This window comes from Artemia sp. Qi Xiang Cuo, chromosome 16, assembly GCF_049724085.1.
Source record: "Artemia sp. Qi Xiang Cuo chromosome 16, ASM4972408v1, whole genome shotgun sequence".
Classification (NCBI taxonomy): domain Eukaryota; kingdom Metazoa; phylum Arthropoda; class Branchiopoda; order Anostraca; family Artemiidae; genus Artemia; species Artemia sp. Qi Xiang Cuo.
The window spans coordinates 33,998,073-34,018,886 of record NC_142809.1 but is presented as its reverse complement, the minus strand read 5'-3'; the positions used below and the strand labels follow the sequence as shown (position 1 = coordinate 34,018,886).

General features: G+C 34.1%; 1 protein-coding gene across 2 annotated transcripts in view; it reads right to left on the bottom strand.

Moving 5' to 3' along the window:
• Phm (Peptidylglycine-alpha-hydroxylating monooxygenase) overlaps positions 1-19,745 on the bottom strand; it is a 66,832-nt gene extending 47,087 nt beyond the window's left edge. The window contains exon 1 of one of the 2 annotated variants that reach the window (XM_089102649.1): positions 19,591-19,745. In XM_089102649.1, coding sequence (XP_088958775.1) covers positions 19,591-19,680 — 90 coding nt within the window. In that variant the 5' untranslated portion in view covers positions 19,681-19,745. The remainder of the gene's footprint in view (positions 1-19,590) is intronic. The other variant, XM_089102650.1, reaches the window with a different exon arrangement.
• Between the last annotated feature and the right edge of the window lie 1,069 nt (positions 19,746-20,814).

Genomic DNA, 20,814 nt, shown 5'->3' with positions numbered 1-20,814 from the left:
ATTTGGCTCCCAGTCGGAAAATGTCTATTTCCAGAGATCGAAAGAAGGGATATAGAAAAGATGGTTATCTCTAAAGAGATATCTCAAAATATACTATAAAAGATAAAAGACAGCGATAAAACCACAATAAAAAATGTCTATAATCCAAGACGTGACACTAAATATTGTGATGAATATAATCTAAGAGAAGAGAAAAAGTGCCCATTCAAGAGAGAACTTAAGGGTTTATTCTATGGAATGCATCTTAAACATCGAAAATCGTTCTAGAAGAACTCTCGTAAATCATTTTACAATCTATCTCATTATTGACATGCTTGATATTGGTCTATATCCCTCGAGTTTCAGAGACGGCAATGTCGTATAAGGTTCATTCATTTCTAAAGGTAATATTGAACCTCCTGTTTCAGAGACGGCAATGCCGTATGAGGTACGTTTTTATCCAAAATGTATCATTGACTTGAACCTGTAAGAATACAATATCAAGAAAAAATTGATAAAATATTGAATTATTTCAAATGTATTTTAATCTCGCGCTGTATTTCGTTAATAACTTCGGAAATATCTCAATAGTGCCTAAAAATTTGCATCTAATATCAACAAAATTTGCATCAAAAATTTGCATGCTAAGGGGAAGGTGTGGTAGCCGTAAAAGTCCAACTCCTTAGCCCCTGTTTTAAAGATTCTTTAAATAGATTGGTAATTTATAGGCAATTTCAACTCTAATTCCTTTTCCTCCCAATATCCCGAGTCCAGATCCTAAAATATGGTAATTAATTGTTTAAAAATCCTCGAGTGCTAGCATATCCTTAGTCAAAATTGCCCTCAGATGTGCGAGAAAACAGTATCGCAGTGATATTCCACTCTGGCCCATGGTTATACTCTTTAACGGTTTGGGTACCTACTCCTCTCGCAAGGTAACCCACTTATCTTCCAACCTCTCCCATTAGCTGTTATTTTGTAAGATGAGCGCCGTTATTACGTAGCACCCACGTGTGTGCCGTGCTCGGTTATAATCTGGGATTCCCCATGGGCTCCTGGAGTCTAGCTTGTCACATACGATGGCGTCAACAATATTAGTCCTGGTCGAGGAAATCCTGGGTGTCTTCCAGAAAAATAATGTGCCAAAAATGTTTAAGAATCTACACAAAAATGGCTGTTGCTACAGGAAATATTGGAACACCTGGGAGTTTCACAGGAATCCCATGTTACATGGGATTCAAAATCCCATGTTACATGGGATTCAAAATCCCATGTTACATGGGATTCAAAATCCCATGTAAGTTTCCTATCTGTGTCACAGGAATCCCATACTATTTTCCTATCTGACCGTTTAAAGGCAAGGGTATGTCGCTAGCTTTGTATCCTACATTACAGTAGATAGGCTTGTAACCCTATTACTGCCACTTGTGTATTGTACCGACCACACTCCGACTACTCATATAAAAAATACTGAAACACAATTGCGTCATAACACCAAGATAGAGTGACCGCATTGTACAAGTCCAAGGGGCTAGGAGCTCTACTTATCTGACCTCCCCTGTTAATTCCCTATTATTTCAACTTGTTAAATATCCCCAACAAGACCATTTTCATCCTCCTTTGTCGCCTAGTTGAAGTCCAGACCCCCTCTTTGGAACAAGTAAACACTGATCAAACTCCCCTGCAGCACTCCACCCACAGGTTTGAGAGCCCTTCGGATTGATCGGGATCTCACTGTGAGTAGTGGACGACAGGAAGGGGGTCACCAAAAAGGGTTGTCTATTCGATCCCAAACTATTTATGTAGAGAAATCCCCACTTATATCCTTACCCTAGGCTTATGAAATAAGACGAAATTAATATTTAAAAACAAATTTATTGTTGGAATATGGTAAAAAAACTTATCAAGCATATTAATAATCAGATTTACCGTAAAATGATTTACGAAAGTTCTTCCGGAATGATTTTCAATCCTGGAGGGTGTAATGGGAAGTCTGCCAGGGCTTTCACGTTGTTAAAGGGCACCTTTAAAATCCTATACTATTTTCCCTATCTGACCATTTGAAATCCTATGCTATTTTCCTAGGGATGTCACGGGAATCTTGCCAGTCGACCGCATTGTACAGGTGCGAGGGACTAGGAGCTACATTTATACACCCCCTATGGACCTTCCCGAAATCCCATGTTAATCTGCTATGGGCCTTCCAGATAATATTATGGCCTTACTACTAATATAGTATGATGTTTAATGAAGCAAAATTAGTTAATAATTGTATTGGGCTATTACAAAGTCTTTTTGAAATTATAGAAACTAAATGAAAAAAAATATGTATAACGGAGTTAGTACAAACAGAGACGTATATGACTATTGATCAAATCACTTTATAATAGTTTAATAATAATATAAAAAAAAAACAGACTAAAAATTCATGTACTCTTAATAGTAAAGAAGATCAAGAAATATATACAGATTATATAAAGTATAATTTTAAAATTTAAGATAAACTTTGAAAGTCATTAAGCTTATTTTGCAATGCAAAGAATTTATTAAATTCATCAAACACAATAGTTTCTTGAACTGTAGTTTGTTTTTTAATTAATTTAAACTAGAGCATACGTTAAATTTTTAAATAAAATCCTCTTTCATTTTGCTAGTACTATATCAGAAGATTAATTCACACACATAATTGTAATAATATGTAGCAGACATCCTGACATGTGCCATATGTAGTGTTGCGTGATTGGATTTTGTTTAAATGTGGATTGCCCAGAATTCCCTTTCTTCATTCTTTTTTATTTTTAGTGTACTATTTGTGTGTTTCATTGTTTTTAAGGTTTTGTTTAAGCTAATTTTATATTTTTCGACGTTCAAAAAGGCACCCAGGTGTGAAGGCAAAATATTTGGACTTGTTTTTTTGTTGAAACATTTTTTTTAATTTCTAACTGTCTTAACAAATTGTACCCGTTAATGGGGTATTTCGTTTCAATTGAATTTAGAAATGGTATTGACATATTAACGGATTGAGGAAAGAGTGTGTTTTAACTAAGCGAAGGAATAAACTTTACAATAGGTCAAGGCCAAGTTTACACGTTAGAAAATATTGCCCCGAGTTTCAGAGGAAATAATACTGTACACTTGCACATTCGTTTCTAAAGGTGCAGGTAGTCCAACAGAAAGAGGGTTGACATATACATTTATTTTTAGCCAAAAAGTTGGTTCCTATGTAAAGCGGTGTTTTCAGACAATTTGTGGTACGAAACTACAATTCTAGTAAAAAAAGCTTATAACAGCTATTGCGTGAAAATTATGAGATAGTTAATCTATTCAAATCTATATCCATTTTGTGCCTCGAGTTTCAGAGACGGCAATATCGTATAAGGCACCTTAGTTTCTAAAGATCATATTGAACCTCCTGTTTCAGAGACGGTAATCACACTGTAATTCAGAGACAGAACAGACTGCCTTTCTTGGCTTTAATATTTCATGGCGATAAGGTATATTCGGAGTTAAAAGAAGACTAAAACTTATATTATATACTTCTTGGGTATAATAATTCTTCACATTAAGGTATAATCGCGTTTTATGGAGGTAAAGGTAGACTAAAACTTATATTCTATAAACGAGCTGTTTCCTGCTTGAAGTAGCAAGTTTTTCTTAACTAACAATTTTTTTCTGATAACAGAAAGTTTTTCGACGAAGATAAGATATTTCTCTTAGAAGTAACATTTTTTTATGATAACAAGTTTTCTGTTAGAATTAGCAGGTTTTCCTTAACGGTAACGAATTTTCTCTTCGAAGTTACAACATTTTCCTTAATACAAAAAAACTTTACTTAATATTATCAAATTTCTCTCGGGAATAACAGGTTTTTCTTAATAGCAACGAATTTTTTCTCATAACAGCAACTTTTCCGTCAAAGATAACGAATTTCTCTCAGAAGTTTCTTAGAGATAACATAATTTCTTGAAGATAAGATATTTCTCTTAGAAGTAACAATTTTTGGTTGATGATAACAAATTTACTGATGGAAGTAGCAAGTTTTCTTAACACTAACAAATTTTCTATTCAAAGTAACAAATTTTCTTTAATACTTATAAACTTTTACTAAATACTATCAAATTTTTCCGGGAAGTAACAGGTTTTTTCTTAAGAGTAACAAATTTTTTTCTAATAGCTACAATTTTTCCGTCAAAGATAACAAATTTCTCTTAGAAGTAACATTATTTGTTTATGATAACAAGTTTTCTGCTAGAAGTAGGAAGTATTTCACAACGTTAACAAATTTTCTCTTCGAAGTAACAACTTTTTCCTTAATACTAACAAACTTTTACTTAATATTATCAAATTCCCGACGGAAGTAACAGGTTTTTCTTAATAGTAACCAATTTTTTGTAATAACCGCAAGTTTTCGGTCAAAGACAACAAATTTCTCTTAGAAGTAACAATTTTTTGTTTCTGATAATAAGTTTTCATTTAGAAGTAGCGAATTTCTCTTAACTCTAACAGATTTTCTCTTCGAAGAAACAACGTTTTCCTTAATACTAACAAATTTTTACTTAATACTATCAAATTTGTCTTGGAAGTACCAGGTTTTTTCTTATTAGTAACAAATCAGTAACAAATTTTTTTAATAGCAGCAAGTCTTCTATCAAATATGATAGATTTTTCTTAGATGTAAGAATTTTTTTATGGTAACAAGTGTTTTGTTAGAGGTAACTTTTACGTAATACTATAAAATTTCTCTTGAAGTAAGAGGTTGTTTCTTAATAGTAACAAATTTTTTTTTAATAGCAGCTAGTTTTCTGTCAAATATAACAAATTTCTTTTAGAAGTAACAATTTTTTGTTAATGATAACAAGTTTTCTATTAGAAGTAGCAAGTTTTTCTTAACACAAACAAATTTTCTCTTCGAAGTAACAACTTTTTCTCTATTGCTAACAAACTTTTTCTTAATATTATCAAATTTCTCTTGGAGGTAATATATTTTTTCTTATTGGAAATTTTTTCTCATAGCAGCAAGTTTTTACGGCAAAGATAACAAACTTCTCATAGAGGTAATCATTTTTTGCCTATGCTAACAAGTTTTCTCTCGGAAGTAACAATTTTTTGTTTATGATAAAAAAATTTCTGCTAGAAGAAACAACTTTTTCCTTAATACTAAAAAACATTTACTTAGAACTATCAAATGTCTCTTCGTCGTAGTATTTTTTTTTTAACAGTAACAAATTTTTTCTATAGCAGCAAGTTTTCCGTCGAAGATAACATATTTCTCTTTGAAGTAACAATTTTTTGTTTATGATAACAAGTTTTATGTTAGAAGTAGCAAGTTCGTCCTAACACTGACAAATCTACTCGTCGAAGTAACAACTTTTTCCTTAATACTAACAAATTTTTATATATTATTATTATTTTCCTCAGGTTTTTCTTAATAGTAACAATTTTTTTCTAATAAAAGTAAGTTTACCATCAAATATAAGATTTTCTCTTAGAAGTAACATTTTTTTTCTAACAGATAACTTGTTATCATAAACAAAACATTGTTACTTCTAAGATAAATTTGTTGTCTTTGACGGAAAACTTGCTGTTATAAGAAAAAACTGTTAATATTAAGAAAAACATACTACTTTCGAGAGCATTTTGATAATATTATGTAAAAGTTTGTTAGTATTAAGGAAAAATTTGATACTTCGAAGAGAAAATGTGTTAGCGATAAAGAAAAACTTGCTACTTCCAAAAGAAAACTTGTTATCATAAACAAAAATTATAACTTCTAAAAGAAATTTGTTATCTTTGACGGGAAAAGTTGATGCTACTAGAAAAACTTGCTATTATTAAGAAAAAACCTGTTACTTCCAAGACAAATTTCATAGTATTAAGTAAAAGTTTGTTAGTATTAAAGAAAAAGTTGTTACTTCGAAGAAAAAATGTGTTATTGTTAAGAAAACTTGCTACTTCTAACAGAAAACTTGTTATCATAAACCAAAAATAGTTACTTCTAAGAGAGATTTGTTATCTTCGATGAAAAACTGGCTCGTATTAGAAAAATTTTGTTATTATTAAGAAAAACCTGTTACTTCCGAGAGAAATTTGATAATATTAAGTAAAAGTTTGTTACTATTAAGGAAAAGTTGTAACTTCGAAAGGAAAATTTGTTAGTGTTAAGAAAATTTTACTGCTTCTAACAAATATTTGTTATCATAGAAAAAAGTTGCTTCTACAAAAATATCTTATCTTTGACGGAAAACCTGCTGTTATTAGAAAAAAATTGTTAGTGTTAATAAAACTCGCTACTTCTAGCAGAAAACAGCTCATTTGAAGAGTATAACTGTTTGTATTCCTTTAGCTCCACAAAATGCAATTATACATATTTGACAAGAAATGCTAAACCCAGGAAAGGCTGGTGTTCCAGGGAAAACATCATAATCTGGGACGTTCTTAAAAAGCAAAAAGAGACAATAGCAACTCATGTATAGAATATAAGTTTTAGTCTTCTTTTACCTCCGATTATGCCTAAGTGCTATGAAATATTAAAGCCAAGAAAGACAGTGTGTTCCAAGATTAACCATAATATGCTTATCTACAAGACAGAGTCAGCCCTAGAAATGCGGATTAAATCATAGAATTCAAGACCATACCCTCGAAATCATGATCAAAGAGTAGAAATCATGGTCAACCCCTAAACAATAATTACCAAAACGAAGAAACCCTGGCAAATTCACAAAAATCAAGAACAAACTGTAGAAATCATGGTCAACCTTTGAAAAACCATTACCAGAAGAAAGAAACCTCGACCAATTCAAAAACATCAAGAGCAAAGTGTAGAAATCAGGGCCCGATCCTAGAAATCAGGATCAAACCATAGAAAACAGGACCAAATTATGGAATTGAAAAGAGAACTTACGAAATTTAAAGTCAATCTCTGAAAAACCCTAATTAACATATAAAATTCCTTACAAAATCACTAAAATCTTAGCCAATGCACAGAAATCTGGAAGAATTAACAGAAATCGTAGGGGCTGTGTAGAAATCCCCAAAAATTTACAAAAAAATCAAGATTATTCTACAGAATCCAGACCGAACCGGAGATATCTTGACAAAGCCTTAGAAAATATTGCCTCAAGTTTCAGAGGCAGTAACACCGTACGCTTGAACATTCGTTTCTAAAGGTGCTGGTAGTCCTATAAAATGAGAGTTAATATATACATTTATTTATAGCCAAAAAGTATTTCCCTGAGTAAAGTGGTTTTTTCAGGTGATTTGTAGTACGAAACAACAATTTTAGCTAAAACAAAAGCTTAAAAAAGCTATTAAGTGAAAATTCTGAGATAGTTAATCTATTCGAAAATCTATATTCATTTTGTGGTTCATTTAACGAGATGTGTAATTTATAGCCAATTTCAACCCTAATTCCTGGCCCTTCCAATATGCCGAGTCCAGCTTCTAAAATGTGGTAATTAATTCTTTAAAAATCCTCGAACCCTTCGGACCAATCGGGATCTCACTGCGAGTTATGGACGACAAGGGGGACATCGCAAGGGGTGGTCTATTCAATCCCTAACTTTCACGTAGAGAAATCCCTACTTGTATCCTTATCCTACGCTTATCGAGTAAGACAAAATTAATATTTAAAAACAAATTTATTGTAAAGTTAGGTACAAAACTTATCAAGCATATCAATAATGAGATATATCGTAAAATGATATTCAATAGTTCTTCCAGACCGATTTTCAATGTTTAAAATGTATTCCATAGAATAAACCCTTATGTTCTCTCTTTAAAGGAACATTTTTCATTGAGGTTTCATCGCTGTCTTTTATAGTATATTTTGATATATCTCAGTAGAGATACGCCTCTTTTCTATGTCTCTTCCTACGATCTCTGGAAATAGATGTTTTCCGACTGCGTGCCAAATCTTGGCTGAAAACATGACATTCTAGTCTCTGCGAAAAATGGCGAAATTTCAGGTGTCGCGCAATAGTATAATTTTAGAATATAGTTCTCGATACAAAATATAGAAGATAGCAGTTTAGTCCTGTTGCTTGAGGCGCTATCCCATGGAAGAGAATTGACCTTTCAAGTCCCAGCTAGGACAAAGAACGTAAGTAAAAAAAAAATAAGGTAGAAAAACTCGTTGTACATTTCAGCGAAAAATAAAATCTCAAAAAAGCATTATGTGACAGTGAGCGGGTTATTATTAGGTAAGATGTGCGCTTTCATTGCGTAAGATGCGCTGAACTTACATAAGTTAAATTATTAAGTTAAAAGAAAGAAAAAAGCGCTGAACGTTTCGGGCAAAAAATAAAAAGGCAAAAAAAGTATTATGTGACAGTGTTCATTTTCATTGCCTAAGATGAGCGTCGTCATTGCACACCACCCACGTGTGTCCCGTAATCGGTTACAATCGGTATTCCCCATGGGTTCCTGGAGTCTACCTTGTCAGATACGATGGCGTCATCCATAGTAGACCTGGTCACGGAAATCCTGGGTGTCTTCCAGAATGGAAGTCTAGACAATTATACGGGAGGATAGAAAAACAATGGCGGTTGCTAAGGGGAAATAATGGAACAGCTGGGGAGTGTCATGGGAGGTCTGCAAGCTAGAAACAGGGCTCCCGTAGAAATCTTGCCAATACTGAAACAAAATTGGAATCCTGGAGCATGCCAAGGGAAGTCTGCCAGGGCTGTCGTGATGTCATAGGGCACCTTTAAAATCCCATACTATTTTTCCTATCTGACCATTTAAAATTCTATGCTACTTTTGCTAGGGATGTCACGGAAATCTTGCCAGCAGACCGCATTGCACAGGTGCGAGGGACTAGGAGCTACACTTATACACCCCCTACGGGCCTTCCAGAAATCCCATGTTAATCTGGTATGGGCCTTCCAGAATATATTATGGCCTTACTACTTATGTTCAATGATTAAGTTCCACAAGTGCTAAATCGGAGGTTTCCGATTCTTTTTTGTTTATCTTACTTTGAGGATAAATATACTAGAATTTCGTGCTGCTAGATTTTATTTTCGAAATTTTGTTGGTTTCTCCCAACATAATATCAAACAGTTCGTGGTAACAAACCGTAAGTAAGGACCAACGCAGCTAAATAGTAACCGAAACTCTAAAAAAAGAATTCTGATACCAGTAGAAGTATTAAAAGATTCGGCTTATAACGTTGATTCCCTATATATAGGTTTCATTCAGTTTAATGTTTACCCATCATTAAATTTCAGAGCCTGAGAAAATTTGTCTGATTTTCAAAATGACGGAAAACACCTCACAAAAGTCAAAGAATCTCAACGAAAACTACGCCATTAGATTCAGCGTGTCAGAGAATCCTACTCTAGAGATTTCAAACTCAAATCTACAAAAATGTGGAATTTTGTATTTTTTTTTTTGCCAGAAGAACAATCACGGATGCGTGTTTGTTTAGTTGTTGTTGTTTTTTCCCCATGGATGATCCTATCGACCCAGTCATTGAACATCGGCAGAGGGATCATTTAAACAGAAATCAAAAGTTCTAGTGCCCTTTTTAAGTAACCAAAAAGATTAAAGGACAACTAGGCCCTATCTCACGCCCCCTTTTCCCCAAAATCGTCGGATCAAAATTTTGACATAGTTATTTTGTTCTACACAGTAGAAAGGTCCAATAACTATGCCTTTGGAGACAAAATGACCCGCCTTTTTGTCTTTAAGTAAAAAAAATTGTCCGTTGAATCGTGGAGCATTTGTTATTGGGAAGTCTGCATTCATTTTTCGGGTGGGGGGGAAATTTTCTGCTGGGGGGTTTTTCCACGGGGGAGTTTCTCATGGGAAGGGAGGTTTCCAGGGGATGAACTTTTCAGAGGAAATTTTACGCTGGGGGATTTGACAGAATTCCTATATGAAATTATTTTATATGTCTTGCTTTCTCTTTGCCAACTCAATTTTGCGCGTGGAGATGTTAAGGGTAATTGTCCGGGGTAAATTTTCACCGGGATTAAATTTTCTAGAGGGTATTTTCGAGGGAAAGGGTATCTTTCCGTGGAGGTCTATTTCTGGCATTATTTAAAAAGGTCAAAAATTAAATATAAAAAAAAATTTTTCAACTGAAAGTAAGGAACACCATTAAAGCTTAAACCAAATAGAAATTATTACGTATATGAGGGGGCTTGCTCCATCCTCAACATTTTGCTCATTACGCTAAAGTTTTAATATTGTTCTAATTCCTTAAGAACGACTCCTGAAACACAAGGGTTGTTTAAGAACAATGAGAAGCTTTTGTTTAAAGTACTAAAAAACTTCAGCGTGAATAGCTTCGCTTTGTATGTTTTTTAAAATATCATCTTTGCCCAAATTTACTAAACATCTTATAGTTAGGTTGGGTTTGAAAGCAACTTTAATATTTGTTTTTTAATTCGTTTGTTAATTTCTGTGATAAAACTGAAAAAAAAGGTAAAGATGAATAATTTATTTTCTTATTAATTTCGTTGATATTTCTCAAAATCCTCGCTGGTGTTCCAGTAATTATACCAGCTCAACTAGAGGAAAAAGAAAATAGTTTATAAATGTGTAGGAAAATGGGCTTTTAAATGGATAAACAAAATTTCAAAAAAAAGTAAATGTTTCGGTTAAACCACTGCTAGCCAAGAAACATTAACAAAACGGGGAAATAAGCCAAGGGCGCCAATCAGCTTGCCAATCAGCCAATCAGCTTGTGTTTCTTGATCTTAGTGATTATATAATGGGCTTCGAGGATCCTTTGATATTGATGTTTTTAAAGCATTTCAAAGCGCGCTGACTATATGAGCTTTGAAAATAATAAATTTTTGGTTATTATGAGGCGAGATTCGTCCTTTACTGGTTTGCAGCTGCGGCTGCAGCCACGATACTTACCTAAATATTGAGTTACATATTACTCTTATGTGCATTCTTATCATATGCAACATTTTATGTGCAAGTAAGCTATGATTATGACATCATTCTTCATCATGCATACGAAGATACAGATTTTTGTCAAAAAATTGATTTTGTTTTTGAATATCGTGTCTTGTAAATTATAAAGGCACTAGATATGGACATTTCCTTTAACAAGAGCCCTTAAATAGCTCTCTAGTACATTCCAGTGCCCTGTTAGCAGTGACATATTACTAACATTTTATGTGCAAGTAAACTATGATTATGACATCATTCTTCATCATGTATTCGAAGATACAGTTTTTTTTTATCAAAATTTGATTTTATTTTTCAATATCGTGTCTTGTAAATTATAAAAGGCACTAGATATGAAAATTTCCTTTAACATGAGCCCTTAAATAGCTCTCTAAGATATTCCAGTGCCCTGTTTGCAGTGACATATTACTAACATTTTATGTGCAAGTAGATTATGACATCATTCTTCATCATGTATACGCAGATACATTTTTTTTTACCCAAAAATTGGTTTTATTTTTCAATATTGTGTCTTGTAATTATAAAAGACATTAGATATGGAAATTTCCTTTAGCATGAGCCCTTAAATAGCTCTCTAAGATATTCCAGTGCCTTGTTTGAAGTGACATATTACTAACATTTCATGTGCAAGTAGATTATGACATCATTATTCATCATGTATACGAAGATACAGTTTTTTTTATATCAAAACTTGATTTTATTTTTCAATATTGTGTCTTGTAAATTATAAAAGGCACTAGATATGGAAATTTCCTTTAACATGAGCCCTTAAACAGCTCTCTAAGATGTCCTTGTCCCCTGTTAGCAGTGAAGAAGGTAAAACAGAAAAAAAGAGGACACGTCAGTTCTTTTTCATTCATTGTTGTTCAAGCCAGGGGACTGTAAGTTTCCTTAATAGGGCTTCGGTCAAGCCGATCCCAGTCGTATAATTTTTATTTTGATCCAATTTGGTTTCAAGATAGTTAATTTTGAGTTACTCGTCTCGTCATTAATTTATTCACATTACTTTAAATAACAAAGTTTTCGGTTTAAATATTTCAAAACGCAATAGGTACAGAAAACACTTGCAGCTTCTAACTAACTAATTTTCTTGCACACAAAAATACTTTTGGTAAAGTACTAATCGAAGATTATCATTACGAGCCAGGAACTCAGCAAGCCCCCCCCCCCTCGAGGAGGATAATTTTGTTTGTTTTAGATTTGAATATCGCTCTTTAATTTCACTTGGAAAAAATTATCCCCTTTAAATGTAATAGATATGTAGCACTATTATGCAATAATTGCTTTCATTTCTACCTTATAATAGTAAACATAAAAAAAATTCATTACAATTTTCATTACTTCTTCACGTTACGCAGGGTCCGACTCCTCCAAGTCTCTTTCTTTAATCAACTTGGTGGAAGTGAATAAAAGCTTCAGAGCCAAAGTCTCAGATGCGCAACCGAGTTTTAGAATTGAAACTTGACCGACAAGTCCCCTGGACGCACAGGCGACCTATACGATCCTGGGAAGAGAGGGTGGTGGTAAACCTGACTATTCGTCTCTGAGACCCAAGTCAAATAATGATCAATACTGAGAAAAAAAAACCATACTTTTTGTTATACTGCTCTATTTAACAAAATACTCTGTTCAATTTAAGAACCAAACCAAAACAAAAAACATTATCATACATTGCGACTAGCTATAACCTTAGGTGCACACAGATCTTATCCCTAGGAGAAAATCAGGGTATTTATCCTGAGACGAGGGAAGGGCACAATCGCATTTTTTAATTTTCCCAGGAAAGTCCTATAGAAAAATTTCAGGGGGATCACTCTAGTTCATCGTCTTCAACCTCCGTTTAAGCTCTTTCAAACTCCGTTCAGTCTTTTCCACTGTACTGAGCTTCTCCTATGAATTGCTCTCCAGCCAAGCCTCCTTTGGTCTATCACAATGATCCTGCTTCCTTTGTCTACAATCCTCAATTTGTCTATAAAAATTACGCGGACTTCTCTGTCTCCTTGCCTGAGTTTGTTTATAAGACTCACCTAGGTCGCTCTTTCTTTGCGCTTGATTTTGCTTACTCATTATGTTTGAATAATATTCTTCGTATGTCTGTGTCCAAGCCTGACTTTGTTTATAAGGCTGTTGTGCTGTGTGTTTTACGTATGTGCGTTACATAGTTCTCATGAAAGCTTTCTTTCGCTCTTGGAATTGATCATAGCCGACTCTTAGTTCATAGTAAGTTAGCGATGGATACAGTCTGTGCAAGTTTCCCACACTTTTTTCAAAAGTAGTGTCAACTTTGGTTTTAATTGCCTCCAGAAATTCCTCTTTTTCTTCTACTGCTAATATCAATTCAGCTTGAATTCTCTGAATTTGTAGATTGATCCAATCTAAATTTCGCTTCGGAAATTTCAGTTGCATCAATCGTTGCGCATTTTTTGAATAGGGATTCCTCATCAAAGCTTTCATTTCCTTTTCGTCCTCTGTATTTAGTAACTTAATAAGCAGGCATGGTCTACAGTAGCGACACCAATAACTTATCCATTCAGGTGTCGGTATGTCATCATACTGATGTTGCAGTTTAAGTTTGGCATTACTTACCACCACATTCCAATTAAGTCCCTTACAATCCATAGTTGCTTGCCAATCCTGTTTATTTTCACCCATGAACTGGATTAATTTGTCTATTTGCACCATCTCCAACTCAATTTGCTTCTCATTATAACGTGTTTTCCTTATCAATTGCAATTTGTTACGATGAGACCTCAGTTGTTTAAGCGTCTGAGCGTAAATTTCATCTCCAAGGATATTAGCAACTACTTTGTTTCCCCATGGAAGCTCTCGTGTTCCATTTGCTAACTCTTCTCTAAAATTTGTCATTTCAATAATTTGTATCTCAGTTAATTCCTTTTCATACATTCAAACATCATTTGTAAAAGTTCATTCTTGAACTTCCGCATGATGTTGAGCTTTTCCCAAAATTGTTAATTTACGCTTCAAAGCAATTTTTTTGAAATTTGTAAAATTTACGAAAAAATTCTAAAATTAATCGCAATTGATTTGCATTTTAGGATTAGGGTGTAAATGAAAGGATGAATATTTTAAGATCGATTATAATTATTGATCAATTATTTGTACTGTAACGTCATTTATGGTTGCAACTCACGATTTTGACGTCATTCATCATCTTTTATATTAAGATGTAATTTTTGTCAAAAAAAAAGGATTTTAGTTTAAACACATTCATGTGGGAAATGTAAATGCACATATGTCAATTCGTTTCTATAGAAGAAAGAAGAGTAGAAAGAAACCAAGAGAAAAATAATTGTTTAGAAAAAGAAGAGGTGTGACCAGGACTACATATAGTACAACGGAAAAAAGAGAACAAGATAATCCCTAGGCAGATAGCTAACGTGGAAAAAATGTAGGCACTGCTCAGTCGCAGCTAGTCAAGGAAGAATCTGCTAGATTGGAAAAAAAAGGATCTATAGCAAAGATTGCTCATATCGTTATGAGCTAGGGTAAATATCGGCCACTTTGAAAAAAAAGGTATCCTCATATTCTGCTTTTAACAAGAAATATACTCAAAACTTTTCATGGAAAACGAGGAAGGTACTCAAAATTAGTGCAAACAATTATAAAAGAAACGTAATTTCTTATGCATTTGCTAATAAATAATAACCACATTTTATAAAGAAGGATTCTGTACAATGGAGTAGTGTGTAGGGTGTGTAGCTCCTTTGTATAATAATATATATTATTACACACAGGAAAAAACCTTTGGCTTTTTCTTAGTTGGACTAGTAAAGAATGAACAGCAGGAAATCAGGCAGTGGAGTCACTCAATTATGACATCAAACTCCAGAGAAGCATACTTTCAAAAGATACTTTTGAAAGAGAAGCATACTTTCAAAAGGTACGCGTGTTAAACCATCATATATGTGATGATTCAGTTTTTTGTCAGAATTTGTATTTCATTTTAATATTTCGGTTATTATAGGCTTGTTATACTTTTTACTAAAAAAAAATACTGACGTCATTGTAACTAATCATGTAGTATTAATATACATGAATCTCAGTATTTTAAAGAAACATATTTCCTAGATCTATTTTGAAATTCTTTTTTCACTGCTTGATCCAATCCTAGTTCCTTAAAGTCCAATAGTATAGATGTCAACTTCTCGTTCTCTTTTAAAGTTCCTTTCTAAGGTTTACAATAAAGCAAGAAACCCAATCCAGGAAGCTAATTGTTCAGGCGTTATCCCTTTTCTAGATCTCAGATCACTATTTATTCTTCATGCGTATGTTTTACTTATTCCCAGCTTCATGTTGACTTCCTACAGCCCCAAATTGTTTCGTCATTTTTTTATCTCTAATCAAAATAATTAGCATCTTCGTAATCGTTTGTAATACTAAAAAATATATTCGAATTCCTTTTACTTGCTCTGTAAGGTCCAGACTTCAACCCTGTAACGGTGAGCCATAATGTATGGAATCTTATGATTGAAACAGCTCGAAGGTGTTGGAATATAAATCCTTTGCTATTTAGAATTATGTCTCCAAACCAGGGTTCCTACTTCAAAATTTAATTAGAAGTCACAGCATAAATACCATTCTTGGAAGAGCCTCGTTCAGCACAGCACGGCTGTCACAAAGCAAGCGGGAAATCTTTCATCTGATTGGGCAAAATTGTTCTGTAAAATACACTTTAGAATATCCCAGTCGCTAATAAATTTCCACCCAACTATTTTTCCGTTCATTTCTTTTTTCAGTTCTATTTTTGTTTACTTTGCTTGATTATAAGCTCATAATACCAAGCATAAGAACTGGTATTTCACCGTATATGGAGAAAGGAAAAGAAAAACAGGTCAGGTTCTCGCTAGTTGAGGTTGTTTACGACTTGACTTTGGGCGGCGAAATCTGACAGCAAAAAGTTTGCAGAACCTGACCTCCATTGTAATTATTATTTCAGTGATTCCAGCAACAATCCAAATTGACTTTTAGCTATTCTGATTGAGCTTTGGACAATTTTTTGAGGAGCAATTTCTTGGTTTTAAGATCAACGATACCTAACTAAAACATTTATCTGTTCTAGCGTCAATCTTCATAGTTTTTCAAGCTATATTGGTTAGAAAACACCTTTAACGCATTATTTTAAGGCTTAATAGAGCATAAATCACTACGAATTATAAAAAAATTCAAAGTGAAACAAACATAAATTAAAATGAACAATAAAACCAACCTTAAACCGGACATGAATTACCACACACCGGGGGGGGGCGAGCCCCCCAAAACTCCAAATGGCCGAGTACAATTTGTATTTCAATCACACACAATGAAAATCTACGAAGACTATTTTTTATTTGGGCTACTAACACACTTTTGGGATCTCGTTCCTGGGATTGATTGTTTCTTCTGTTCTCTCGAACACCCGAGGCATACCTTTGGACCTTTTAGCCTTTCTGATTGAAATGGTTATTTGGAAATTTTCGCTTAGATATTTCTGGAACTTTGCTGGTGCCCAAAGGCATAGAAACGATGAAGAGAGGAAGAGGGTCAGTCCTTAAATGAGCATTAGGACTTTCAGTTAGATATTTAGTTTAAAACAAGCTCTCTTTCCAGCATTATGGTTATCTGTTTTGTATGAACTATTTTTTCTAAATATTGTTTATAAATTTTAATTTTTTTAAACAATTTGTTCGTCCAATTGAATCTAATTTCGGGTTTTAATATTGTCGGGTGTTTCGCACTATGCAACCGTAATTGAAACCACTAATAATACCATTTTATCAATCTGCTTGTGCTTTGAAGCATTTTTCATACCCCAAATAAATGCTGTTTCAGCGGTGGATACCGTTTTAGGTGGGAGATACACAAAAGAAAAATAAATTTATTTCGTTAAGAACTTTCAGATATGGAAAGTCTTTTTTTGGGGAGGTGGGCAAAAGGAAAGCAGAAGTGACATTCTGAGAATTTTGGGGTTTGATGGTTGGCAAAATCCTATTTTAATTATGGAAATTTATGTTTATTTTAGTTCGTGTTCATTGTTTATTTTAATTCATGGTAGTTTTGGTTTTCATTTGGTACTTCCTGGCAATTCTTACTCCTTTTAAGTTTTGAGGTCACTCTATATTTTTCTTTTGAATACGGTACTTTTTTTTAATGTTGGTTAGGAAACACATGAAACCATTTCCCGAACGCATGTCTAGACTATTGATGACTGGATTTATTCCTGTCTAAGGGCTATTTGTGTTGCTCATTTGTACTGTGTGATTTCAATATATAGTAAAAATTTATAGCCTCCCGTCTATGCTGAGCGGTCAAATTTTACATGATGCCCGGTAAGAAAACTTAATTTCCCCAAAAAAGCTGCATTTCTATGACAAATTTGTGTCTGCTGTATAAAAAAAAGATACTTCACATCAATGTGAAGGCTTATGGGATAAATACCACATACAAAGTCTAATTATCAAAAATAACAATAAATATAACTACATGTAAAAACAAGCTTGATTTCGTTTGATAAGTAATTATCAATAATTGGTTTTTAGCCAATTTTGGACCAGTGAATATCCGAAAACCTGAACCTGATTTTTTCTAGGAAACAAAATTTGGCAACAATAGTTGTACCACTGGACATGATTTTTTCTTTTCAGCTTAGTTTGAAGGATAAAAAAGACCACAAAAGATATTAGAAGCAGTTTTTTGTGGCTTTAGGATTTTAAGGGACATATCAAACACTTTTCTAAGGGTTGTTGGGGCTGAAGGCCTCGGAAAATTGGCTCTAGGGAGGCTTTGTCTTGTTATAGGCACAATCAAATATTTCCTCAATGCCCAGCAGAATAAGAGAAGAGTAACATTCCTATAAAAAGAAACCTATAAAAACACAACAAAAAACGAGTAAACAATGTAAAACATTCAGTCCATGCAAGATGAATAGTGCCTAGGTAAGTTTTGCACAGCTTTGAGCTCAATATGGTGTAACTGTTTACATAAGTTCTGTATTGAAGTAGGCTACTTTTTGGAATATTTCAAAATATAAATGAACCGAAATTTGGCTAAGAGTTTAAATAGTTTGTATAGTCTTCCAGTAGTCTGTATCTGTCACTCCAGTATAATAGCACTTGGGGTCCTATTTTTAGCATTTTAATATGGAACTGCTTTTGAATGAAGCGAAATAATTTTTTGGGCTCGATACTAAGGATTCTTTATCTCCGACTGATTTTTCGTTCTTAGAAGGGTTTTATATTCGCTGAAAATTTGGAGGTCGCGAAATCATAAAATTCAGGTCGAAACGTATACGATTGTAAAACTCTTATGAACTACATTGAGATATGTAAATGGATTAGCCCTTGACATTAAATCGTGAAACTTGCTACTGACGAAGCTCTGCACAAATTTGTTTTTCCTGAATTTAGCACAACTTACATACCTACAGGCTAACAATTACAAAATTACAATTGCACTAAAGTTCATTTCTATATCTCCAAAATATGCTTAGTTTCTACGCTTTGAATTTTCCCTGAATTTATCCTCGGAAAACCCATAGCATGTTCTCAAACCGACCCTAAACACAAAATTAAAAAGAACAGCGGTGTCGATTGAGAGGAGGGGGGCATGTGTCTTCTAGATTTCTTTGCTTCCCTTCCCTAGATTTTAGAAGCACCTTTTTGAAGGGGGTTTTCGCCAAATGCTGTCCAAAGATCATCTTTTTCGGCCATCTATCAAGAACCGAACGAGATGCAGGACACCCTCAAATGGGTCTAAGAAGGATTGAAAGGGAATTGGAATTTCTCAAGAGGGTCTAAAAAGGGAATCTTTGAATGGCTGGTGGTGGGGCAGGAGCGTAGGCAGCTTGTTGTTGTAGTGTTTTTAGTAGTAGTAACAGTAACAATATTTTCGTAAAATAGACCTTTTTTGGTACTTTCATTGAAAGTTTAAAACAATACAAAATTTACCCCCTCCCCAGGATTTTGAAAATATATCTTGCCCCCTTCCTCTCTCATAAATTTTTAGAACTGACGACACTGAAAAGGATATTCCTGCTTCGCACCTCAATGAGTTTACGAGCACAATTAGTGGATGGTATTGTTAGAGATATTATTTAACGCAATGTAAATATAAAATTATTGGTGACCATGTAAATCAAAAACGTCCAACAATGTGCTTGCTGGAGCACCAGCTCGCCGTGTTTCGGACTTAAGCATTAACGATAGGTGGATAGCGAATGTACCCGGAAAACTATTCCATACATTGATTATTAATTTAATTCACGGTGCTGGCGCTGGCCACAGCCTGGACACCCCTGATGTGAATGAAAGGATGGCATTGGTGCATTATATCCAACACAGCTCTATAGACTGTAAAAGGAAAAACTAATGGAAACCCGTGAAACGGGTGTTTGCAAGAGATAAATGGGTTGCAAAGCGTGATTGCTTATTGCGTTTACAATATTTTAACTATTGTTTTTTGGGGATTAGGGGGGGAAAAATTCCTTAGGTTAGGCTACGTATTTAGTATATGATATACTTTACCCCCACCCCCCTAATATGCATATATATAGCCCACATCTGTTTATTTAATATTATATATTCATCCTTTTTTATTAGATTAGCATTAACCAAACTTGACTTCTTCCGTTTGTTAGATATAATGCACCAGAACCGAAAGGATTTCGCAGCGGCAAATAATTCCACATACCTTGGCTGGTGAAACATTTGGCATTAAAAGGGGAAATTCGCCACAATGGGCTATCTCCGCTAGCAGTAACGTTGCTAATAGTTTCCACATGTTGTTTATCCAAGTTCTAAAAATCGACTGGAGAAAAATCAATGTTGCCGCAACTAGTGGTTTTATGACGTCTTATTACGTCATTTGCTGATCAGCAAGTATAAGCGACGTGAAGCAAAACATGTTCTGGTACTAAATTGTGTTAAATCTAGAGCGCCTTTAAGTAAGTGACCTACTGTTTTCCGTTTGTGCTGATACAGCAACATAGTTGTTCTGCCTCGAGGGCGGTTCCAAACCCCTGTTTTTACGGTTCAAAAACCAACTATGTTTGACTTGGTACAAAAACAATTTAGTTAATAAGAGTGTTTGCATTTGTTTTAATGAGACACGAAATGAACATCTATAGGAAAGGGAAATTTCACAGGATATTTGGAAAACATTTTTATGCTGAAAATACATGTGGAGATAGTCATAATCTGTCTGTGGTTTCTCATCCGGTCAATAATGTATTCAACTTGTTGTTGTGCCAAAATTCATCAAGTGCATTTGCAGAGGCATATTTACCCTACCATTTTTCCAGGGACAGCTGCAACCAAGTGAAGAGCGAACCACAGACCATAGTAACCAAAAGTTTAAAAACGTATTTAGAAAAAAAAACTGCCCATTGAGAAATAATTCCCGTTTGTAGTTGATTCAAGAATGACAATTATTATTTCGATTAACGTTAATAGTAAGAACTTATCACAAAATCTAAATAATGAGAATTTTGAAGAAAAGCCTGAAACCCTCAAAAATGGCATCGGAACCAAAAGAAAAGTGAATCAATGGAACCACAAGGGTCAAAAACCCGCCACAGGAGAATTACAGTCCCCTACCTTGAACAACAAGGTAAGTCACTTTTTTGCATGGGAATCACTGGTATGCCTCCTTTTTTCTTCGTTTTTTTTACCAACGGATGATCTCATCAAAACAGCGGTTGTAGAATATTGGGAGAGGTCTAATTTGAAAGGAAATTGGCAACGCAAAGTAATTTAGAGCCCCCAGTCTTGACATACCACAGCAAATAGGCGTTTTCTGTCATTTTATGCCATCAAACATCGTTTTTTTCTAAACAGGGTCAATATGCGGGGGAATAAAAATTCCAGAAGTGTCAATCGACTTGCAATGGTCTAAAACCTGAAACAAAAGGTTTTT